Here is a 26,643-nt window from a genome sequence, read left to right on the forward strand (position 1 = left end):
AGTTTAATACCTCTAAGAAAACCAGGTAAAAGTGCTATTATTATACACGTTCTAAAACTAAATCAAGAGCAGATAAATTACTTTGACTTTAGAAAAGTTTTAGAAGAAATCATTTTCAGATCAAGGAATAAAGACTTTTATATAGTATCTATGATTTATTTTTAAAATATTTTATTTATTTATTTGAGAGAGAGAGACGGAGCCAGAGCCAGAGAGGGAATATAAGCAGAGGGGAGGAGCAGAGGCAAAAGCCCACCCTCCACTAAGGAGGGAGTCAGATATAGGGTTTGATCCCAGGACTCTGAGATCATGACCTGAGCTGAAGGCAGACACTTAAATGAGCCACCCAGGTGCCCCAATATCTACCGTTTGTTTGTTTATTTATTTATAGATTTTATTTATTTATTCATGAGAGACAGAGAGAGAGGCAGAGACACAGGCAGAGGGAGAAGCAGGCTCCATTCAGGGAGCCTGATTGGGACTCGATTCCAGGTCTCCAGGGTCATGCCCTGGGCCAAAGGCAGGTGCTAAACTGATGAGCCACCCAGGGATCCCTATCTACTGTTTAATGTGTCATGAATTCTTGGATCAGGCAATGACTAGCAATGACTAGTTCAAAATTCAAATTTCCCAAATATATTTAGTTTGAGCCTTAAAAGAAAAACAAAAAACTATCCTATGAGAATTTCCAGTAATATACAGTGTTAAAATAACTGGCTACAAATATCTTTGTAAAAAGTTAATTCTAATTATAAATAGTTTCTAGAAATTTACTTTGCCATACAATTAAATTTGGCCTTCCTTTATTTTAAAATTAAAAAATAAAAAACAAAAAACAGGCTTGAATTTCTGGAAATTTAAGGAATATGGAGTTTATCAGTCATGGTATCATGACATAGCTGTCAAATGTGTCATAGGTAATTAGATGCTAATGTTCCTTAAGGTAGGAAACTCTCAAGTCATTACTTAAATATAAGATTTTTTTTTTAGTTGATTAAAGATGTATTCCCCTAAGATTCCTTCCCCTTTCTCTGGGTAGCAGAGAAAAGGACAGAATTTCAGCTAGCTCACTAGGAGTTGCATATGGGAATGTGTTGGCATGTGAATATCATGTCACGTTAAAGAGGAAAAGTTGAGAACATGTCCACCAATGTAGTCCTAATTCTCCAACTTTTTTCTTCCATCTCCACCAATTACAGATTATATTCACATGCAAAATGCACATCCTAAGGGATACCCAGCCTGACAGCTGTAACGCCATCCTTTTCCCTCCCACTCAAGAAAGCTCACTGGAATACAAGTGATCAAGAATGAGGTTATCACCGGAAAACATTTGAATCTGCTGTAATTTTGTTAAGAGTAAATCATTTACAAACTTTGGTATTTCCTTATTAGTAATAGGTTATTTGCACCATAACTCACAGCTGACTGGGACATTCAGGCACTTAGGAAGAACTCCTGGTGTAGTGATTTCTCTGCAAGTTTGTCCCATAGAATACTTTCCAAATACGGGAAAACAAGTGCTTAATGAAATGCAAAGACAAGCCCCCTATAGAAACTGATTACTTTTTCAGAATTAGGTGACAAGTGAGAGAACAAATGTACTTGACTTACGTTTGCCTGACCACATGCTCCACCTCTGGAATTCAATTCTTCATTTTAGAATTACAGAAAATTTTTTATGTTGAAAAAAACTTGAAATGCCAAATACTCAGTTTTCCTAAACCAGCCACCCTAGTGCCCATAGGCCATGGAATGCATACATTCTTTTCCCTCTGTAATGTAACACAGATGTGCTTACAATACTTTAAAAGTGGTTCCAGCATTCAAGGATTAAATGCTTCACATCTTTTAAACATTATTTCCCTTTGAAATAAGCAGTGTTTTTTTTTTTTTTTTTAGTTAGCAATAATTATACATAAGAGAAAAATGAGATTGAATTAGATATCAAAGTATAAGATTAACTTTTAAAGTAAAATATAAAACGGATATAACCAAATTTTTCTTAGTAGAAAATAAGGCTTGAATTTTCAAATAGGAAATTTTCAAGTAGTATCTTATAAACACTTGCAGTAACTTATGTGTTTTTTAAACTGAATCATAAGAATTCTACTGAAAGACATTACACAAATAAGGGAATGTTTTCTACTCATTTGTTTTGATAATTTTCAGTGTAGATTTAATGTTTTAAGTAATTTGTTCTTTTCTTAATATTAAATCTTCATTAGGTTTTTCTAGATTTCCAAAGCTGAATTAAAAAAAAATTATTCAAAAGCCACATGGTAACTATAAGCCTACTATTCTTGCTGATACAGTATAAAATATGTTCCCAGCAGAGAAACATCTCTGGATAATTGAAAATTACCAATGTAATAAATTGTAAGTTACTTCAATCTTAAAACTACAATGATTTTATTTGTTTAATTAAAAAAAATTTTGGTCCCTGTTTTATGTGTATAGCAGGACCTTTTCTTTCTACTTTTTACAAAGCACTTAGGATGCAAAAATTTATAAGAACTTAAAATGGTTTATTTAAAAAGTATTTTATTCAAACACAGTGAAAATCTGGTACGTTGTATGGTTTTCATTAGAACCACTGATTTTTACTTAGTGTTTACCCTAAAATGTTGCAAACTTCTAATCACAGCAATATTGCTATTCAGTGTCAGGAAGCTTCTAGGCTTCAGCTTTCCAGTTAAAAGAGGTTGGACTTTACTAGATAACCTTTTAGGTGAAATCCTGAATTTCTTTGATTTTTCTACTACTAGTGGTTCTACCATTAAAATTTGCCCATATTTTTAAAAAGAAAATTGTGTGAACTGTTTATAAAGAAAAGCTATCACATGCATGCGGGGTAACATTTTGTAACTTGTAGTTAATTGAAGCAGCAACTTTTACTGGCTGCTTGGGTTTGGGGTCTAATGCTTTGAGTTAAAGTCCTGGCACCATCATTTACTGGTCTATGATTCTGGACAAGTTATGTTACTTCTTTGATCCCCAGTTTCCACGCTTGGAAATGGAGAGAATGACAGTATCACTTCAGAGAGTTATTGGGTAGGGGCCGATTAAATGATAAAACACAGAAACTGTTCGCTCATTTACTTAAGCCATGAACAAAGTTTTACATTTGTGTTTACCTAAAATAAAACACATTCTGATAGAAACTTTAGTTCAGGACAGTCATTGAACTTCTTCAGAGTAACAGAGAATGGCACTTACTATGTAAGCACAGAAACACATATTTGCCTTTTTATACATTTTACATCTTAAATATAGAATTACAACTTTCAAAAGTAGTATTTTAGATCACATTTACTTCTAGAAGGCTAAAAGTACTTTGAATGTTTCTATTTCTATTATCCTTATTATCTATTTCTATTACCCGTAGAGTCCAGCTTGGCACAGCCTAAAACATTTAGGCCTTAGCTCTTTTGCAAGCCATTAAGTTACTGAATCTAAGGGGCAGCTTTATCTGTTTGAAATTTTCTCAAACTCTGGAGTTCCCATTAGTAGAATGGTTCTGCTACCATAAGACAAACAAATTAGGTTTGGAAGAATTAAGACACCAACATTTGTCTTTTTTTTTTTTTTTTTTTACCCTTAGGGACCCTCTCAGACATTTCCTCTTGTTATTTCACTTGCTCACCCTCACAGGCTTGCTAGCTGACCCTGCTCCAGGCAGCTTTACAGGGGCATTATAAGGGCAGCATGGCTCAGTAGGCTAAACAGGTGTTACAGTGATTGACATTATATAAATAAAAGTTGTCTTCATAGTCAAGGGTATGCTTTTAATTTTGGCTCTGTTACTAACTTTCAAAGAAACTGGCCAAGTTCTCAAACTTTTTCCTCTATTTTATTTGCAAATTAGGATTTTAAGAAATTTCTCCTAACTCAAAAGAAGACAGAATTTTAAAAAGTCACAAACCACTTTATTTCCCATCTGATCAATGACACCCGAGATCATCTCCCTTTCCCCTCCTAAAGTTGCCAAGGATTAAATGCTTGGCATTTAATAGTATGAGTATTCTCTAAATTTAATAATTCTCTAAATTTAATAATTTGATATGGGGCACCAATCATGAGTTGGGTAGTACAGACATATGCCTCCTCATTCAGAAAGCTCAGCAGTTTGTAACTGTAATGGTAAATGATTCTAGTCTATCCATGGTATGAAACCTATGGGATGTGGTAAAATAAAGTGACCAATTACATATCTTAAAAATTTAAGGAGGGTCTTACAAGGCTCTTATTTGTTCTACTTGCCATTTGTTCATTTGATCTCAAGGTCCTTAAGATCTATGACTCTTCTAAAATCTTAAAAAAAAAAAAAAAAAAAAAAAAAGGACACCGGGGTGGCTCAGTGGCTGAGGGTTGAGGGTCTACCTTTGGCTTAGGATGTGATCCCAGAGTTCTGGGATCTAGTCCCACATCGGGCCTGCTTCTCCCTCTTCCTATGTCTCTGCCTCTCTCTCTGTTTCTCATGAATAAATAAATAAAATCTTAAAAAAAAAAAAGATCTGTGACTCCTCAAGGGTACTCCATTTTCTTCATCAGTATAAGGATGGAAAAGTTATCTAGTCAACAACTAGCTTGTAAAGATTAAATAAGTGAATTTAACAGATGAAAATGTTCCCGAAGTGGAACTTGTCTAACTAGTATCAGTAATAAGATTTTATACTCCAAATATTTTTTATACTAAAGCACCTCTAGAAGGGAATTGACATACTGGGCAGGAATTATGTTCATGATCTATGACAAGACTAGGAAGTAGAAAAAGCATGATCTTGCAGACAGACCTAAGTCCAAATCCTGGCTTTGTAACTGTGAATTGGTTTCTTTTTGGTAGGTCAATTTCTCAGAGCTTAAGCTTCCTAACTTGTAGAGATATAGTACGTACTTTATTACAATTAATGCATGTGGAAATGTAAACACTTATTCATCAATTGATTTCTCAAATATTTACTTAGTGTTTACCTCATACAGGTGGTCTGCCAGGTAACAGAAGTTCAAAGACAGTTTATTGAGAGTACTAGTCAAAAAATAATTATCATATTTCATTGGTACAAGTGTCATGATAGAAATCTAAAGCTATGGGGATGTCTGGGTGGCTCAGTGGTTGGGCATCTCCCTTTGGCTCAGGGCGTGATCCTGGAGTCCCAGGATCAAGTCCCACATCGGGCTCCCAGCACGGAGCCTGCTTCTCCCTCTGCCTATGTCTGCCTCTCTGTCTCTCATGAATAAGTAAATAAATAAAATCTTTAAAAAAAAAAAAATTTCTCTTGTTTCTTACATACCTGCAGATATTCTTTCAGGTTGCCCAGTGCCTTCAATATTTAGGCACTTCATTTGCTAATCCTGGCTACCACTCTTTCTTAACTGGTTCTTAAAATCCCTCCTCCTTCAAGTATTTTCTTCTAATTGACATAGGGAATTTTAATTAGTCTTACTCTTATTAAGAAAACATTTTTCTTCTGGTACTAAATTGAATGTAAGCGTATGATTAGTACAGACTCTTAAGTATCACTTTGCAAAATATGATCAGTTTCTTCAGGTAAACTTTTGCTTAAACGTTAAATAAATAGGGGGCAGCCCGGGTGGCTCAGTGGTTTAGTGCCACCTTCAGCCCAGGGCCTGATCCTGGAGACCTGGGACAGAGTCCCATGTCAGGCTCCCTGCATGGAGCCTGCTTCTCCCTCTGCCTGTGTCTCTGCCTCTCTCTATCTCATGAATAAATATCTAAAAAAAGAAAAAAAAAATTTAAATAGTTCATGAATTAATTACACCACAGAATTACATTACTTTCAAAATGGCAAGAACTTACTCTAGTCTTTCTTTTGTTTTCCAGCTGAGGGCCATGAAGCCCTGAGAAATTAAGTATCTTAGGGTCACACAAGAAGATGCAGGGTTGGGCTATAAAGCAGATCTTGAATTCCTTCACTCTACTGTTCGCTTGTTCACTTATTCCTCACCCAATTCATATTTACTGAAGGTCTGCCTTGTACCAGACACTGTTCGAGGCACTGGGAAAATAGTTGTGAACTAGAGGTGAAGGATGAAGGCTTTTCAAGAAGAAAGTATAGGTACAACATAGATACAGTGTCCACAGGACTCAGTGCAAAGTAAATATGGGAATATACACAGAATTCATAGTTTGGGTACTTATAAAAAAATTAAAAGAGAAAGGTCTGCTTGGAGGGGAAGTTGAAGCTCTTTGGCTAAAATATAATATCTGAAATCACCTAGAAATGTCAACTAATCATGTCATTATTCCCAATGAAGACTATATAAAGTTGGTTACAAATTATCATATAACTAGAATGTATAAATTTAGTACATTAACACTGAGAATTAAATGTTTCCCAAGCTTTCAGAGAAAATTCTCGTTTTATATTTCACATAATTCCTGTAACCAGTAGTCAATATAGTATATATTTGAAATGAAATCATTCACTATGGAAACTGTAGACTTACAATCTAGTAACAATCTGACCATCATATCACTGTAGATTTACTCTTCTGTGCCTCTCAAATTAAAATTCTCAAATTCACAGCTACTGAAACTTTAATAGTTGTCCTTGTATCTGTCCTGTAAATACTAACCCAGCTGTGCCAACTAGCTGAGCTTAAGCTTCCTTATAGCTAAGTTTACAGTTCTTATCATAAAGCTGCTTCAAGCAGTATGCCACGCATAAAACCCACTGGACATGTCTTCTCTGACAAAAATATTTAGTACCTCACTCTACGTATTCCCTTTATATGTATGGACATTCTTCATATTGACTCTAACATTTTCTAGTCTTCAAATGATCTCTTGCTTCCAATGATCTCTTGCTTCCCTTGTTCTAGGGTCTAGATCCAAAATGTGGCCAAAGGTTAATACCATTTTGAGCACGTACTCAACTTGATCACGGCTCTCACTCTGAAAAATAATCAACAATCCTGAAAGGTGTAACAAAGAACTGGGGCTGGGTTTTACATAATTTAAGAACATGCATTATGTTCATTTATGGCATGTGCTATATTGCAGAAAACATCCTAATGCATTGGGAGACAGGCAGGCATAGGTTTGGATCTAGGTACCACCATTTGGTGTTTACAAAGCTGCAGCCAGGGCTCTCTATGCAATTATAACAACATGTAAAACATATAATGCATGTATAATGTAACATAATCATAATGTATTAAAAAATGCTTACCAAAGCACCAAAAAACAGTGGAGGCATGTGATAAGAGCTTGTTATTAATACTTATTGTGTTTCATAAAGATACCTACTTGCCTCTAGATTTAACACTGATTTTTAACTCACCCTTGCAGCAAACATTTTTTTATGTTTGGGAAAACTTATTCAGGATCTTTACACTTTTTTTGTTATATATGTTAAAATAGTTTTGGAAAACGATACTTTTGTGAGATATACACACATATATTTTAAAGATTTTATTTATTTACTTATTTGAGGGACAAGGAGTACGCACAATATGTCCACTGAGGGAAGAGGAAAGAATCTCAAGCAAACTACACTGCGTGCAGAGCCCAGTGTGGGGCTGGATCTCATGATACTGAGATTATGACCTGAGCTGACACCAAAGTATGATGCTTAATGGACTGAGCCACCAGGGGCTGCTTTTGTGCATTTTTGTGTATTTTTAAAATAGATACATAAACTTGTATTTCCACTTTTCTGTATTTTTAAAATAGATATATAAACTTGTATTTCCACCCCAAGTCTCCAAATAATTTTACCCTGATTAATACATTTATGTTTGAAAATCTTTTACTGATCACCCATTTATACTTTTCTGTAACAAAATTGTGTAAGCTAAAAATTTATTATTATTACCTAGGATTTTAATGCTTTAAATGTTAAAAATAGTTCTGTATTGATTAATTTTAGCAATTACTAATATAAAATTGATCAAAACACAAACATACTATATTTGAAGTAAAATTTTTACTGGAAATACACCTCATGATGAGCAATCATGGATAATGGCATCTACTATATTTGAGTTTGCTTATTTTTTTTTTAAAGATTTATTTATTTATGATAGAGAGAGAAAGAGAGAGAGAGAGAGAGAGAGAGAGAGAGAGAGAGGCAGAGACACAGAAGGAGGGAGAAGCAGGCTCCATGCCGGAAGCCTGACGTGGGACTCGATCCTGGAACTCCAGGATCGCGCCCTGGGCCAAAGGCAGGTGCTAAACCGCTGAGCCACCCAGGGATCCCCAGTTTGCTTACTATTAATTCTTAGATTAAGTAATTTCCCCCATTTGTCTCTGCAGTACTCATTAATAGAATCAAATTCCAAAAGGAAAATGAAGAAGTTTAAGTAATCCCATCTAAAGAGCATACTGCTGTATTTACTAACCCTTTCTCAGTTAACTTTCAAGGGATCTAACTAAAAGGCAACAAGGGAGTCTGCAATTTTCATAAGACATGACATCTGAAAGTAGTTAATGTTGTTTTTAGACATTCTGGAATTCCTTTAATGTTCTCTGATAACATATTTAATTCTCTACCATTATTCTCAAAATAACTTCCAAGACCTTGCTTTCTAATGGCAGGACATTTTTAAAAATCCTAACTTTTAACTGCATACTATAAATTTCTTACTTAGAAAATCTTCAAAGTATATTTTTCAATTATTTTCTGTAAGCCTGAAATAAGATCATTTAATTTTCCAGTTCCATTCAATTAGGCAAAGGGTACGGACTAATAATTTTAAAGGTGTATAAATCTGATTTCAAAAAACCCATCTTAGTATCAAATTACACATATTTCTTTATATATCTTCAACAGTTCAACTGAATTATTATACAGAAAACATGTCAGACACTGAATGGGAACCAAAAATGTCCTCAAGGAGTTTATCACCCTTGCCAGTGTTTCTCAAAGTATGATCACAGGGATAACTTAGGAAGCAGAGACTGTAAAAAGATGCAGGTTTCTCAGCCCTATGTGAAACTGACTAAACCAGAGCCTCTTAAGGTAGGCTAGAAATTTGTATTTCCAATAACTGTCCTAAAAGATTGTGATGGACACTGAAATATGAGATGCACTTTGTGACAAAAGAAGAAGTACAGGTTAAATGTTCAGATGGGGAGATACTTATTATTGTTAGAAGAAATAACTGGCCAGTGGGAATATGCGCTAGGTGAAAAGAAAGGAGGGATGTGGCAGGGCTATGAGAAGAGGCAAGCAAGAAACCAGGCCCTTAGAATCAACTAAGGCTGAGAGGTGATATCTTCTAGGCAGAGTTGAGAGTCAGCAAAGTCAGAATCCTAGCAAGTTATGTGAGCTGGAGGCCAGCTTTGCTCTACAGTAGAAAAGGTCTTTGCTTATTGGAGGATGTGTGTTAGTGAAGACCGAAAGGAGGTCAGGTGGGTCTCACTTGAGGCCTTTACACAGGCAAAACCAATTCTCTAAAACAGCATAGGAAAAAGTATCTTTACCTCTTTAATTTCACTGTAAATGATTTTTGAAATATTTCATGTTACAGATCCAAAGAAAGTAAAGTAACCTTAGTTTTTATTTAAAAAACATCTTCTCAGGATGGAAATAAAATCATCCAAGAGAAAGAGCTCATACTTTTGCTGGTTGCTTTTCAAAAAAAGAAAAAAAAAAAGTGTTCCAAAAATTATTGACTACAACCAACACAGTAGGAAACAGCTAAAAAATAATCTGTGCAAGTACAATAGGGTAGTGTCCCCACGAAGAGTAATAATCTTCTAATCTTCTGTGATGCTCGTTAAGTCAAAGCCTAAATAATACTTTATTTTGACTTGGGTTTAAAATCTAAACTCTTAACTTTATATGCCAATCTTTGGAAGCAGAGTGGAGAGAAGGCAATTGGTGTGTGTTTCCATCAAAAAATGACAAGTCTGGAGAATCTATGCAAAAAACCCATGCCTTCCACTGGGCACCTTTCATGCCTTATATATAAAACACATAACTCTTGTAGCATTTACTATCTATCTACCTTCTCTCCTAGACTGTGAACTCCTTGAGGGCTAGTTTATTTTTTTTAATTTTCAAAAATTTTAAAATATTTTATTTATTTATTCATGGGGGGGGGGGGGGCGGCAGAGACACAGGCAGAGGGAGAAGCAGGCTCCATGCAGGAAGCTCAAGGTGGGACTCGATCCTGGGACCCCAGGATCACACCCTCGGCCAATGGCATGCACCAAACTGCTGAGTCACCCAGGTGTCCTGAGGGCTAGTTTTTTAGATGCCAGAGTAATCTTAGGGCTTAGCACTGTGCTGGCGCATGGAAGGGACTCAGTGATACTTTAGGTCAAGTTCATTTATCAAAAAGCTTGTCTTTTGAGCAGGTACTGCTTTTTCTGAAGGAACTTTAAATTATACTGGGCAGTTATAATCTCTATTTCTCTCTCTCATTTTACATATTGAGAATTGAAGCCCTCAACTGATTAAATGATATAGTCAAAGATAACCATTAAAAAAAATCCTTTAAAAAAAAAATCCTTTAGGGGTGCCTGGGTGGCTCTATTGGTTAAGCATCCGACTCTTGATCTCTAACTCAGGTCTTCATCTCAGGGTCATGAGTTCAAGCCCCACCTTGGGCTCTATGCTGGGTGGACAGCCTACTTAAAAAGAATCCTTTAGAGTAGAGTGGCAAACTATGGTCAGCAGGCCAAATCCAACCCATTGTTTTGTAAATAAAGTCTTACTGGAACAGAAGTCACAACCATTCATTTATGTATTATCTGTGCTAGCATACATTATTATGTATATCTATACTTATGTGCTGTAATAGAGTTGACAATTGTGACTGTATGGCCCACCATGCCAAAAACATTTACTCTGGCCATTTTAGAAAAAGTTGTCCCAATCCTGCTCTGGGGCACTAAAGTGGTATCAACACCTAGCAAATAGCAAGCACATATACATTTAAGTGAATTAGTATACTACATATTAAAAAATTAACACTGAATTACTACTGTGGGAAAGTCATTGACTTAGTACTGCAGGAAATAAAAAGATGCCTAATGTAGTCACTGTCTTCAAACGGGAGTTTATCATTGAATAGGACAAATCTTATTGGGAGAAAAATAAGATGATTGCAGGAAACTCTGAGAAATACAACATATTTTTAAGGCTCAAAGGATAAGCAAATCACATCCAGTTGGTGGGAAGGGATAGGCTCCACTGCAAACACTGATAAACAATAGTCTACTCAGAAAAATGGAGAGGAGAGACTCATTATGGAGGCAACTACATTAAGTCAGGGTGGTAAGGAGAAGCGAAAGATGGCTCTAAGGTCTTATGTCTCACTACAGGAATGACCAACCAGTAACAAGGAGTAAATATCAACATTTGTTGACTGCTTATTAGATACCAGGAACATAATCAACCTATTTAATCTCTATTTAAAACAACACATACACACACCAGGAAGAAACAGATATGGTGTGACGAGGTCTAAATCGTTGAAGATTTAATGGGATGTGTAAGTCAAGATAGCTACAAACCAGGATGTGAAATTTGGGAGAAAGGTTGAAAATACATCTACACCTGGGAGTCATCATACAGAAATAATAGTTGATAACACCTTAAGTACACAAACTCCTCAAATCTTATAATCTCCCAATATCTGATTTATGTTAAAAGAAATACAAACTAACCCCCATGTGGTTAAATGGAGCATGTTGGGAGTATAGCTAATATTGAACTTGGGGTACTTCCTGCAAGTTTAAGAAATATGAAATTACTGAAACAAGTTGTTATTTTTAAAAATGCATAATATAGTCCACTGCTGGCTATCACAACTCTTTTTTTTTTTTTATAATTTAAAAGATTTTATTATTTGAGAAAGAAAGTGAGCAAATGCGTGCATGCAGGAGAGAGGGAGAAGCCCCACCCTGTTGAGCAGGGAGCATAGTTCAGGGCTCCATCCCAGGGCCCTGAGATTATAACCTGAGCAGAAGGCAGACACTTAACCAACTGAGCCACCAAGGTGCCCCTATTACACCTTTTAATAGACAAATAATATGTATTTACTGAGAATGATCTGCTATGTGCCAGGCATTGTGCTAATAAGCAGCTAACATCTCAAAGAAATCTTCATAACAATGCATGCACTAATACTTCTGTTCTGATCCCCAATTTCAGGTGGGAAAATGGGCTTAATAACTTTCCAAGGTTTGAATCAAATTTATAACATTATTTTGACTTTATAAAAAAACCTATGTTGATGTAGGTTTCTGGATAAAAACAAAGAGGTTATTTTGGAACATCTCATAATTTGGGCTAGGTTTGAGAAGCAGTGGTCTAATAAGCTTAGTGTTTATAATGGTGAGACTTCTGGTCTACAAAATCTAGTCTGGAATCAGGTCTACTTCTCCACAGATCATGTATTCTGAAAGGATAACATTATTATTTCTTACTGGAATATAATATAATCTCACTCTGAAGGGACCCTATTAACAAAGGAGTATTATAAACAGGCTGTTCTTTTTGACAATAATGTTTGAGAAAATGATGCCACCTCTATTTAAAACTCAATGTGCCCTTAGACTCTCCAGGCCCTACCTGCATCTCTCGAAAAACAGATTCATGCCAGAAACCTCAGTCAGTCACTTTAGTTTCTTTTTTTTTTTTTTGTCACTTTAGTTTCTTGTTTGTTTTCTCCCACTATAGAACTGTACTCAACTCATTCTTGTATAAACCCCAGTTTTTATTTATATACCTTGAAGATAAGATGTACTTAATTAATGGTTTTTGAGTAAATTTGGAAAGAATTATCCTATAATATCTTAAGCCACATCTTTATCAAAACTATAGAACCTTATAGGGGTGCCTGGGTGATACACTCGGTTAAACATCTGACTCTTGATTTCGGCTCAGGTCTTGATCTTGGGGTTGTGGGATCAAGCCTCATGCTGGGCTCTGCGCTTACAGTGAAGCGGGCTTGGGACTCTCTCTCCCTCTGCTCTACCCTATTTCTCTCAAATAAATAAATCCTAAAAAAAAAACACAAAAAACCCAAAACCAAAAATGACCTTATATAAATATCAAAACAACAAAGTTGTTAAACTTAACAAAATATACCTTAACTTCTTTATGGGAAATCAATGGTTCCTTTAATAAGTAAAATATAGAATACAGATTTGGGAAATTACAATTGAATGAACAGTACCAAACTTGGGATTACTCTAAATTCTTTAGTCAGTAACAACTTGAGAAAGCAGCAAATACAATGACCGCCTCTTATAGTACCTGACATTACCAACATGGGTTTTGTTTCAAAACTACTCAGTTACTTTCTAAGAATAGAGTTGGTGAAGAAATGGAATGGCAAGAGATAAAGAGTGCTCCACTAAAACAAGCACCTTTCATACTTCTCCTCCACTGAGAATGTAAGCTCCACAGGGGCAGGAATGGTTCTCCTCGCTCTAATGTCCAGAATGATACTTGGACCACAGTGAGAATCACCATTTGCAAGTGAATGAATACATGAATTTACTTAAGAAGTCATATTAGCTTTTATAAGAAAACACAAATTCAAACACCGTGTATTCTGAAAACTCCAAACAGATCAGCAGCAAATTCCTTAGGGTTAGACATGGATTCTATAATCCCCTAAATCTAAAAACAAAAGTCAGGTATGGCAAAGCTAAAAATTGGGAAACATTTAAGATTGCTCTAGCTGACCAGGTATATCATGAGACAACGGTCATAAACCCTCTAAGAATGGAAAACACAGCCAGTGGAAACTGGCAACATCAAGAATTTGGTAAAAAGACTTTACTCTGGAGTCACTGGAATGCTGTAAATTGTAGAATACATTTAAAATCAACAGCCACAAGGAAACTACATGTTTCTGCCTTATAAGCACTTTTTAGGAAATAATAAAATCCTCTTATTTTAGCATGCTTATCTTATATTAGAAGCTTAATGTTTTAAAACCTTTAATAATCTTTAATGTACTTTCCTTTAATGATACAAATGTAATTAAATATACAATCAAATGTAAGCGTTCATCTTATCCTATCTATGAATGAATTATCTGAAAAACGCTGATTGAAAATCTTTAATTAAAAACATCAAATGAAAATCTATTTCTAAATGTATTCACATAGTATCTAATTTCATTATTCATGATTAGAAAATACTTGAAAACTGTGAAGTTGTACAGAAATTAGGATAACTGTATCATGAAGCTCACTTAATAAATCAGAAATATATGATGTACTTTATCCCAACTTAGGATAAAAACTCCTTCACTGGAGTTTCTGAGGATCTAGGCTATAAACTTCCCCTTCTTGTTCTTTAATGTTTTCATAGATCACTGAGTTCAAATAAACAACTCAAATGGGGAAATGCAGATGGCAACTTTTTTACGTAAATAAGATAAAGTCAAAATACTTTTCATGCTATTCAGAATGGCTCAGGTATAAAATAAGTATAAAGTATAAAATAAGAGAAAATAAAGGACCTTAAAAGAAAATGAAGCAGAGAGAAGGTGAGTACCTAGAATTAGGTCATTTGACCTTCAATTCAGTGCACTTTTTTTTACTTTTCTTGGGGTTCAGGTTACCCTTTTTGTTAAAATACACCTTTCTGATCTGACTGGTATCTTCCTGTGTTCTGGTCTCTAATGTATCCTGATTTCTTTCTATGCAACTCCATGAAATGATTTTCCCAACTGCTCCTCTCTGGATCATGCCATGCTGTAGGCATTTCTGCCAGCCACTCTCCTGGAAAACCCTGGTCTGCCAGGACATGCTGAGATCTCCATCTCAAAATCTCCATCCTCTCTGCCTCTTCAGGCATTTATAGTACACATTTCCAAGTTAAAAATGAATGCTATCTGAGCCCAGTATGTCCTGTATTATAAACTTTAAAATACTCAGTATCCTATCTTTTAACACATACAATTTTGGTTTCCTTGAATTTTGGAAGACAAGGATACTATGCCGAAGAGTCAAGTTTGACTGGCTTGGTGAGCTTGCACCTTTCTTCACTAGCCACTCCTCGGTTTGCCTTAAAATGGAAATATTCCAAACCCTCTTTCTGGTAATGAAGGAAATAAAAATGGGAACAACAAAGAAACAAAATAAAAACCATAATAAACTAAAACAAAATTAAAAAAGAAAAATAAATCCAAACCTTTTGTTCTTTGCAGTTGTACCAAAATGATATAGGTAGTTTCCCTTATCTTTGGTAAAGAAAATTAGTTATTTGCCTAACAGTTTAGGTAAATAAGGCGACCATGTCCAGTACGATGCCCAAACTCACCAAAATAAATATTTTTATTAAGTCTAGAAAAGCAATATGGTATTTCAAATACATACTTATTAAGAAAACAACTGCATTTATGCAGCCATTAAAATAGTCAATGGCTGCTATTTGTAATAATTCAAGGTCTGATAAGTACAACAAAGGAAATGATGAAGCAATAACTGAAGCAATTTAGTTTGATGGGTGGCACTTTTTACTGTCTCCCTTCTACGATTTTTCTGGAGCCATTTACATGTTATCCCCATACTGGCAGTGCAGTCTATGACAAGGAGTTGATAAATGTGGTGCACGAGTGTTAGAATGCTGGACACGTCAGCAGGCTGTTAGGAGAAGACTTGGGAGAGTATATCTTAGTCCCATGGCCTAGAGAAGAGGAGATGAGATAACTATACAAAAAGCACTTTTATTTTTCATAAAAACCCTCAAAAGTGTTCTATTAACAGGCTTATACAACTGAAGCCACAGGAGTGCATCATGTAAATCTAAGTAACATTTACAAGAATTAACTAAATATAGTAAATGTTAAGAAAGGAACTGATTTTTTTTAAGGAACTGAATTTGAACGAGGTAACATAATAAAAAAAGAAAAATTACTTAATGATTGACAGGAGGTAAATTCCAAGGGAATGATGCAAATTGTTTTGTTTAAACATGAATTGTATGAAATCTACTTTAAGATTTTGCTAAGTAAAACTGAAATGCACTTTTTATGTCAGTATTTCTCACTAATTACATAAATGTCTGATTATCAATTTCAGAAATACTGATTTTGGTTAACATGGATGTTATAACTCTGAATAAATATCTTCGCAAAACCCACAAAACTTTCTGTCCATTTCTCATTTAAGGCCCCAAATCTTCTGGGGGAAGGAGGAGAGTTAAAGCATGAACTGCATGTAAATATACTGAATTAAGAAGTCTAAAGAAAAATTACGTTATAGAAAACTTGAATTTTTCATCACCGAACCATGATCAATGACATGAAATTGAGGGTATTTGCGACATGCTGGTAAAAGAAGGTGGTCAAGATTTGGTGTTTAAATCTGTTCTTAGCTTTAAGTCTTGTAATCTTATGTGTAAACATTTTGTAAGAATCCATTTATTTGTATTCATAGTAATAATAATAGCATGCACTTACCAAGTGCTGAATGAACTATCATAATCTCTCATGAGGATTTTTTTTTAAGATTTTTATTTATTTGGGAGAGAGAGAAGGAGAACGCGTGTCTGCGTAGAAGGGGGGGTGGAGCGGCAAGCAGAGGGAGAGGGAAAGGCAGGCTCCCTGGAGCCTGAACTGGGGCTCAAGCCAAGGATCCAAGCCGAGATCATAAGGTAAGCGTAAGGCAGATGTTTACCTGACTGAGCCACCTAGGCACCCCTCATGACAATCTTATAATTACTATTATCACCCCTATTCTAAAGGTGAGGGAACTAAGGTAAGTAAGGTTACATAATTTACTCAAGTTAACATAACTGGAATCAGGCAAGCTGGGCTGAAATCCCAGCTCTGCTTTCAAAGCCTGGATCCTAAAACCTCTAAGCTATGTTAACAAATCGAATCATAGGTGAGACTGACCAGATCTAGTCTGAATTGACTTTGGTAGTTTTGTTAACAATGGAAGAGCATCAAAGGTCATCAAAGATCAGTATTTTGTAATTCAGTATGCTGACACATAACTGGCACAAAAGTAGACTTTGCAGAACTCTCAGAGATGGTTTGGTGTAGTCTGTATCACCACTCTATTAAGGAACAGAGCATAGTAAAGAACTGTCTCAAATAATATGGTTTGTTATAACCTGGCTCTTTCTACTTTTCTCTGCAAAGAATGCAATATATGCAATGCTCAGTTGGTCACATGAATTTTTGTATTTCCAAAGGCAAAAACTTGAACATTAGAACTCTGTTGTACAGAATATTTTTTTTTTAAACATTTATTTACTTACTCATGACAGACAAAGAAAGAGAGAGGCAGAGACACAGGCAAAGGGAGAAGCAGGCTCCATGCCAGGAGCCCGTTGAGGAACTCGATCCAAGAACTCTAGGATCATGCCCTAAGCTGAAGGCATACACACTTAACTGCTGAACCACCCAGGCATCTCCAGAATATTTCTTGAAGTAAGTTCAAATGGGATTTAGGAATCTTTTACTTGTTCATAATGCTATTTTAAGATACTTTAACTTTAGTAATATTTCAACTGAATTTATCCTTTAAGTGTGATTATTTTAAAATTTTAATTTGGAAGTCATATTAGTATAATAACTGGCTACTTAAGCTAATCAGGCTACTTAATTATATTACAGAATTAGAAAATATTTAAAGAAATGGGGAGGGAAGCAATTTTACCTTACTAAATTTTGCTGCATATATTCAACCTTCATTAAAATTTGGACCCCAGTCTGAGAGCGAATGTAGGCTTTCAACCTGAAATAAAAATGTCATATTGAAGGAAACAAAACTGATTTTTAATATATTTCAAGATAGTATCCATGGAAGACTAAACATTTATGAGTAGCTAATAATACTTAAAATCCAACTATCCAAGCACAGAAAAGGGGTTAAAGATATTTTCTAAGGAAGGATTTGAATTTTTAAAAATTACCTTTCTTCTCTCCGTATAGTATCTTAGATTAAAAATGTCTATTTAAGTAAATTAAATTAAACTTGCCATTTTATTTATCTTTAAAAAGTGTATTCAATTTAGTGACACTTTGTCTTCTTGCCAAACATATGACCAATGATAACAACTGAATTATCAGTAATAAGAAGGAAAGAAATTCAACCACTATATGTGTACCAAAGACACTACTTGATATGGGTCACGGATCTGGTTCAGTCTGGGCTCAACCTTTATTACAAGTAGAAGATGAGATTTAACTAGAATTGAATCAGACATTTTAGAATCCACCCAGTCTAACATTGAAACATTAGGTTACACTGGAACCAAACCAGGCATTCATATTCCAAGTAGGTACCATCTGGCGAAAACAAAGTCAAGTGGGTTCCTGCTCAGGAAAACTAATTCACATTCTAATAATAGTTTCTCTTTTTAAATGCTGCCTACTGTGTGCTAGGCCCTGTACTAGGAACTTGATATATGCTTTTTTTTTTTTTTTTCCAAAGCTTCAAACCACCTTATCTAGTGGATATTAACATTCTCATTTTACTGATAAAAAATTAAGGTCCAGAAGTTAAGTAACTTACTCCTGATCACATAGCTAAAAAGGGACAGAGTGAGCTATTCTAGCCCAGATATTCATAACTGAATCTTTCTACTATGCTACATTAACCATTTTTGTCGATACTATATTTCTGGACAGGAGGCAGAGTGTATCTTAATTAGTTTTATGAAGACTTGGCTGAAACAGAATTTCCTGTCTTTAACAGTTACTTGGAAACTCTTAATTTTTAGTTTTTTATTCCATTTTAAAGAAGTTTGATTTAAGAGTTAACAGTGCAGAGTCTCACTACTGACTGCCTGGATTTAAATCCCAGCTTCCCTGCTTATTTGCTATATGAAGTCATTTAACCACTTTAAGGCTTAGTTTCCCCATATACAAAATGGGTATGACAGCAGTAATCTATCTTAAGGGGTTACTGTGAGGAATTAATTAATACATATTTATCATCTGCTTTAATGAATGTCTAGAAAACAGTAAGTACTAAGTGTTACGTACTGTTTTTATTACTATCCAAAAGCATCATCCATGACTGACAAAACCTTGAGTAAACACCAAGGAAATGGCACAGAAAGTAAACTGCATTGACATAATCACAGTCTAATAAAGTCCTAACTTAACATAATTAATATGCACATAACCAGTACATCAACATTTTTAATAATTTCAGAAAATTATAAGATTTTTGAGACATACCTTTGACGAATTACAGGATCAGACTTTTCAGGATCAATATAAGGCCTTAGGATTTCATTAATAGTTTTATCATCTGGTACTCTTTCCAACAACAAAAAAACAAAACAATAACATATTATTATTTATTTTCTACTAAAGGTGTTAACTTGGAATTACTAAATCTTGTGGCTTTTTGTTTAAATGACTGAACACACACCTTTTATTTTACTCTTGGCAAAACATAACATCCTTTAAAGCAAAAATTACTTAGGAAAAAAGCTCAAAAAGACTTCTTGGACACACTTAAAAAGTCCTAAAAAGCAATATTTTGAGAAGGTCCCTATAAATCAATTATAAAAATATGAAGCCTCTTTTAACACACACCTGTGCTCACAGATGAGAAGAAAGAATGCAGGATGAAATATATTTGAAAGCTGCAGAAATATAAAATCTGAAAAAAGATCGAAAACGATGCTAATTTCAGTGCATGTTCAGTTTATTCATTCTAAATCATAAGACCGGGTAAAAAATTGATTCTACTTTCCCTGGAAACAAAGTATTTCAGGCTTTTCAACTTTCTGGTAAATACGCAAACTGTTTTGAACTACAGATCTGTAAAAGCAAAATTAAGACACTGCTCTGAATGAGTAACTTTCTTCAATCATTTATACATATTCATATCTGCTATTGTGCTATATTCCCCCATCTATAAAATTTAAGTCCTTTCCCCTGATTTTAGTCTGGTATACAACTTCAAATAATAAAGTTCTTCACTTCACTAAAATCCCCATGACAATTATAAAGAGAGGAAGCTTATGCAAAATGTGAATATACGGTTAATCTATTACTTAAAAAGCAACTGTAAAATTTTCCCAAGCCAAGGAACCAAATAGTACATAACCATTAAAATTTTTAAAGAATACTTAAAAATGTGCAAATATGAAAAAAGGACAAAAAGCTGTTTATATAAATTAATTTCAATTTTGAGTATACACATATACATGCCCAAGATAATCTTTGCATAGAATTTTGGGTCATTTTTCATTTCCTCTATTAACACTCAACTCTAACAAAAAGAAAGTTTTTAACCCTCTCGAGTCTCTCTGCATCTTTCTCCTCATGTCTGCTCTGCCTGGAGAAATAAACACCATCATGACTTCTGTGGCTAATCATTTCCCTTAGAGTTTTACCACCTCTGCAAGTATTCCTAAAAAGTACACCATCTTATATTTACAAACAGAATCACACTCTAGGCATTCTTCCTTAACTTGTTTTTCTCATTCAACATTTGAGATCATGTTGATGTATGTAGCTGTAGTTCATTCAATAATGTTGAGCACTTAATTGTATTAAGATAACAACTTAATTATCCATTCTACTGACATACATTTACCGATACCACATTTAAGTTAATAGGGTTATTTTAAATACAAAAACACAGTAAGAACAAAGAAGCTCTTAATAGTGGTTATACTATACCTTTTTTCTATGTACACAGCTTGACTCTGAGGAAACTGGAGCTTCACATGCCAACAAAACTGTTGTTTCCTAAATTAGAAGATAATCTTATGAGGACCAAGTTAGATAATAAAAGTCTGAGCACAAATTGAACCTCCTGAATTTTCATTTTCAGATAACTATTCAAAAAGTATTCTCAGAATTTAATGTATCTTTTCTACTATTTTCTTTTTTTCTAGGATTTTATTTTTTATTTTTTTTTTAATTTTTTTATTTATTTATGATAGTCACAGAGAGAGAGAGAGAGAGGCAGAGACATAGGCAGAGGGAGAAGCAGGCTCCATGCACCGGGAGCCTGATGTGGGATTCGATCCCGGGTCTTCAGGATCGCGCCCTGGGCCAAAGGCAGGCGCCAAACCGCTGCGCCACCCAGGGATCCCTTTTTCTAGGATTTTAGAAGCTGTTGTTTTCTAAACAATATACTTGTAAGGATTTTTAAGAGGAAAACAAAATTAAGTGCAGCAGTTCTAAATTACAAGGACTTTATATTCCTGAATTAGAAGGCAATGTCTCACAGTTCAGGGGTTTTTTAGATCAATGTGCTACTACTCGAAGTTTACAAATAAATTTGCTTATGACTAAAAACAATGAGCTGATGTCTTTGCCTAACTAGTCTGGAAATTAGGTGAATGAAGTGTTGTCTGGTTGTGACCAGCTGGCTGCAGATACACTTCTGAGCCATGAGTACGTGCATTCAGTAGCAAAACAGTAGACAACAAGTTGGTTGCTAAGCAGAACGCACTCTAAGCTAGAGTCCCTTTGCTTTCAGGTCTAAACTTTGGTTTGATACAGGGTCAACAGTAATAATTCACTAAATGGCTAATTTTAGCATAATGACCATATGTTCTATTTAGCATACCTAAATTTGGTGATACTATATACCATTCCTTTAAAAAATTGTATGCTCGAAATATTGAATCCAACACAGAAATTTAAATGTTTTCACCATATGATGGTTTTACATGTTTTCCTTACTTAGAAGAAATTTCTAACAATCCACTGGCAAGTTAATGGCCAAAAGCACATCCAAGCAGATGACCAGCATCACTATAAATCTATCCCTTAGTAGTATGGCTCCAAAATCTCAACTAATTTTCTTTAAATACAATCTAGTACAGTAGCTCTCACCAAACATTCACAAGATTTAGTCAAATTTTTGTCAGAATAACCATAAAAGCAAGTAGAAATCCTTCTGTTAGGGTAAGTTATCATAGATCTGCTTATAGAAGTTTTCTTTCATAACAAGACAGTTTTTGGCTTTAGCTAGAAAAAAATATGCTTGATTATGCTTATGTTGAAAGTACCACTTACCATATAAGAAACAATCATGTTTAGTATTTGTTTTTTTCGATAGAACAAAGCCACAAGCACACTTTACTAATTTAAAGACCAGATGTTTAAAATCTCAGAGAAAAAAAACTTTAAAAAAAATCTGAAAGCAAATATAACAGTTCCTGGTTTTAAATAAATAATTCTTCCAAAACAAAAACTCTGCAATGTACATTATCTGTGAAATAGGCAGAGCATCACATCATCAAATTTAGAGATTCCACGTTTTGTTTTTCTAAGCATTTTATTTATTTATTCATTTGAGACAGAGAGAGAGAGAGAGAGAGAGCACACACACAAGAGCGTGCATGTGTGGTGTGGAGGAGCTGAAGAGGAAGGAAGGAAGAGGGAGGAGGCAAAGAGTCTCAAGCACACTCCGTGCTGAGTGGAGTGTGGAGCCCAACACAGGGTGGCTTGATCTTACGACCCTAAGGATCATGACCTGAGCAGAAACCAAGAGTAGGACCTTCAAACAACTGAGTCACCAGGCACCCAATTCCACATTTCTTAGTAAGAAATAAACTGATTTTTAAATCTTAATGTATAATATGGTTTTTAACTATATTTGTATTTTCTGTGTTAAATTACAGGGGAGAAAAAAGATTATGAACTCATCATCCTATGGAATTATAAATCATATTCAATTATTCCAATCATTGCTTAAGTAATTTCAAGAACCATTTTTCTTTCTTAACATTCAGTAGACCCTAAATATCTTCAAAAAGTACTAAACATCCCAAAAACAAAGGAAGAAAAGCCCTTAGAAATAATTTTATTTGCTACAGTTAACTAGCTGTGGTTGTAGGGAAGTCATTCACTACTGTTTTATTATATAAAACATAACTGCTAAATTATGATTATAAAAACCTTTCTACATTTGGTCTCAGTTCAAACATGAACAAATTTGAAAAGTACATTTACTTAAAAAAATGTGATCTTGCAATACTTTAAAACCAAGAAAAAGAGTATAAACAACACTCAAGACTTAAGAAACTTGCACTCTGCAATATTTATTTGAAATACGTTTTTCTTCCAAGAAATAGAAGGCTATTGATATGGTTGATAATCCTTTCTATTGTTCTTTGATCGAATTCCCTTCTCATCTATCATCAGAGGTAGCTACTTTCCTGATGTTGGGTATGTATTCTCGCCATCCATGGTTTTATGTTTTATATTTTATGGATATATACATAGCTATAAACAATATAGTATTTTATGTAATATTAACACTTCAAAGTTATCATACTCTAAATATCCTATGCCTTGCTTTTCATTTACATTATGCTTTAGATTTATCAGATTAGTTCATTAATTTAAACCATCATACAGAATTTCACTTTGTGAAAAATGCCAAAACCTATTTATCCATTCTCTACTGATAGACATTATGACTGTTTTCAATTTTTTATCATTTGTTCTTCCATATGAAATTACAGTAAAGAAAAAATAAAAGACTATCTCTATGAATGGGTCTATCATTTAACTCTACTGGTACACAAAATTAAAAGTTAGCTTCACTGAAAAACTGCCTGTACTTTTTAACTCTAATGGTAGCATAAAAAGCATGTGCAAACAGTAATTCAGAATAGAAGACTTAAGTGAAAGAATGGACATAGAGAAGTTGAAGGGCACTGTATATAGAATTCCCAAAATGGCTGAGTTAATTTATCTCTGAAGTTGTTGCCAATTCTTTAGAGTTGGCAACTGATGCAGTTGCCATGGGCAATCAAATCTAAGTCTCAAATAATTAAGATTTTTTAAATTAAACTTTTAAATTTAATTCCAGCGTAGTTAACACGCAGTGTTCTATCAGTGCTCATCATAAGCACTACCATCTATTTCACCTTCCTCCACTTCCCTCCCGGTAACTATCAGTTTGTTCTTCAAAGAATTAAGTTTGTTTCCCACTTTTCATAATTATATATCGTGATACATGCTCCAATTACACACACACACGCATACCTTTTTGTATTTTGGACTATTTTAATTTTATTTTATTTTAAAGATTTTATTTATTCATGAGAGACACAGGCAGAGGGAGAAGCAGGCTCCATGCAGAGACCCCGATGTGGGACTCGATTCCGGGACTCCAGGATCACACCCTGGGCTGAAGGCAGGCTCTAAACCGCCGAGCCACCCAAGGATCCCCTTGGACTATTTTATAAAGACAGATTCTAAGGAGTAGAATTATTGGGCTAGGACAAATTTTCTTAAACTATGCAGTGTTAATATTCTGGATCACATACTTCTTTGTTATGGAAGGCAGGACAGGAGGGAGGCAAGGGAGACATTTTCTCATGTAGGATGTTTAGCAGCATCCCTTGAGATGCCACTAGCAACACCCACTCCTCCAGTTGGGACAACAAAAGATGCTCCCAATTATTGCAAATGTCTTCTGGGAGGCAAAATCACCACTGAATGAGAACTGGGACAGAGATTAAAACATTTACTATTACTCCTACTATATTAAGACTATTGTTCCCTAAATTAAACAAAATGCCTTCAACTATAATAATGTCACTGTGTCCTTGCCATAATTACCAATGTTCTCACAAATGGAAATACTGTACCCTGATATCCTAGGTAACTTAGGCATCTCAAGGCAGTATGGTTAGAGTTTGATAATACCAGCTCACTTATAACCAAACAAAAGTAAGTAGAAATATTTTCACCTATCAGATTTACAAAAATGATGTTAAAATTAGAAATACTAGGCAATTGTGGTGAAATGGACACTTTCCATTGCTGAGAGGAATATAAATCGGTGTAAGCATCTGGCAGTTCAATTTCATAACAGCTATAAATAAATATTAATAATGCAAGAAATATATATATTTTTGCCTCAACTGTTTTATTCCCAGGAATTTATTTCAAGGAAACAATTGGACAAGTAATGACATGTGCTCATGTCCACTGTGTCATTCTTTATAACAGAAAAAAATAAAAAATAATCTAAATGGATATCATCAGAGAACTGATTAAATACATTAGAGCAGATCCAGATAGTGAATGAAAAGTTGAGGCAGAACTATATGTGCTGGGGAAGAAAAATGTACGTGCTAAATGAAGGCATTTATGTTGAAAATATGTCCACGCGTGTGTTTACAAGTATGAAGGATGTGCCCCAAACTCTTAACTATAGTTATTTCTTGCCATTATGAAAGGACTTCTTACTTTATATATCTCTATTAAATCTTTGACATAATGATTTCTCTTTTATATAAACAGCAAAGTCAAAAATGCTTTTTTTAAAAAAGATTTTATTTATTTATTCATGAGAGATATAGAGACAAAGGCAGAGGGAGAAGCAGGTTCCCTGTGGGGGAGCCTGATGTGGAACTTGAACCCAGGACCCCAGGATCATGACCTGAGCCTAAGGCAGATGCTCAACCACTGAGCCACCCAGGTGTCCCAAAAATGTTTTCATTGGAAAACACAGGATGGTAGTCCTAGAAAGGACAGGATTAATTTTAACATTCTTTTTAAACCTAAAAATATTTATTATTGGAAGTGTTCTTTTAAGAGCTTTCCTTTTTTATCTCAGAAATTATTACCCAACCAGAACTAGGGTTACTTATCTAATAATTTTTACAGCTTCAAAGCTATCTTCCTCAAGAAATATGCCACAGCTAAGAGTTACATATGATGGCTGAATTCTAAGAACTAAGATTTCTAATATAAAATTTAAATGAGCTTGAATATTTTTATTCCTAAAAAAAAAAAATCACCAACTTTTATTTCACTCTCTCACTGACTAACCAATACTTATTCAAAGAACACTCCTAAAGGCCCAGTAGTCATTAAGGATGTGAACAAAGGGGATGAGCCCAAGGTAGGCTTCTGTTTAGGCTCGAAGTCAACCACCAATCCTGGGCACTGTGTTTCCTTTCCATATGGCTATGAGAGGAGGAGTATAGTTTCCACATGAAAGAACCTTGTTCTTCATGTACACTGTACAAAGGAAGAATACTCATTGTACTGTAAGGATCAGAGGTAAGACAGGGCAAAAGTTAAGTGGACTCTGTGCTTAAATCTTACTCTCAACAATTTCTAACTTGATGTGATTTGTATCTGTGATTCAGATTTTTCACAGTAAAATGGGGGATAACAATAGTATTTATACCATAGTGTTAAATGAGTAAATGTATCTCAAGGGCTCAGAATATATAAAAAATGTTAATTACTGTTATTGCCATTATAATAATTCTACATTCAATACCTTGAATTATGAAGCTTAAAAACAGAAATATGAAGCTTAAAAACAGAAATATTCACAGTCTTTAAGAATATTTTGCCATGAGTTCCTAACCAAAGTGCGCTTATACTGAATTTAGTGTTTAGTGTCTAGAAATGAAACTGGGCATCTGGATTCATAGTAGATTGTAAAAAAGACCTGAATGTTCTGTTAAACATTATGGATTTTATTCTGTGGTTAATGCACCAACAGCAAAGGTTTTTTTAAAAAGAATGAAATGAAGGGCTTAGTGGCAGACTCAAATCACCCTACTATTTATTTAACTCTCCTAGTAAATATTCAAGACATTAACTTTTCAGCTTTTGTTTATAGTTATTAAGGGAAATATCTCTCACTACTTTTGAGAAGCACAATGACATATCATGTCAGTTCAAATGTGCCTAAAATTGTTACTTCTAATTTTTAAATACAGGTGATTCCATGGG

At 34.6% G+C, this 26,643-nt stretch overlaps 1 protein-coding gene across 13 annotated transcripts in view; it reads right to left on the bottom strand.

Annotated features, from left to right (window-relative positions):
* ZNHIT6 (zinc finger HIT-type containing 6) overlaps nt 1-26,643 on the bottom strand; it is an 85,429-nt gene that overhangs the window by 32,181 nt on the left and 26,605 nt on the right. For 11 of the 13 annotated variants that reach the window (XR_012034942.1, XR_012034943.1, XR_012034937.1 and 8 more), the window contains exons 6-8: nt 20,596-20,664; nt 19,138-19,218; nt 17,609-17,686 (exon numbers count right to left, since the gene is read on the bottom strand). Coding sequence is in view for 5 of the 13 variants with exons in the window: in XM_072834332.1 (XP_072690433.1) it covers nt 17,609-17,686; nt 19,138-19,218; nt 20,596-20,664 (228 nt within the window). In the remaining 8 variants the exon portion in view is untranslated. Of the gene's footprint in view, nt 1-17,608; nt 17,687-19,137; nt 19,219-19,491; nt 19,568-20,595; nt 20,665-26,643 lie in introns of those variants that run through there. The other 2 variants (XM_072834333.1, XM_072834334.1) reach the window with 2 other exon arrangements.

The sequence above is a fragment of the Canis lupus genome, chromosome 8 (assembly GCF_048164855.1).
Source record: "Canis lupus baileyi chromosome 8, mCanLup2.hap1, whole genome shotgun sequence".
Classification (NCBI taxonomy): domain Eukaryota; kingdom Metazoa; phylum Chordata; class Mammalia; order Carnivora; family Canidae; genus Canis; species Canis lupus.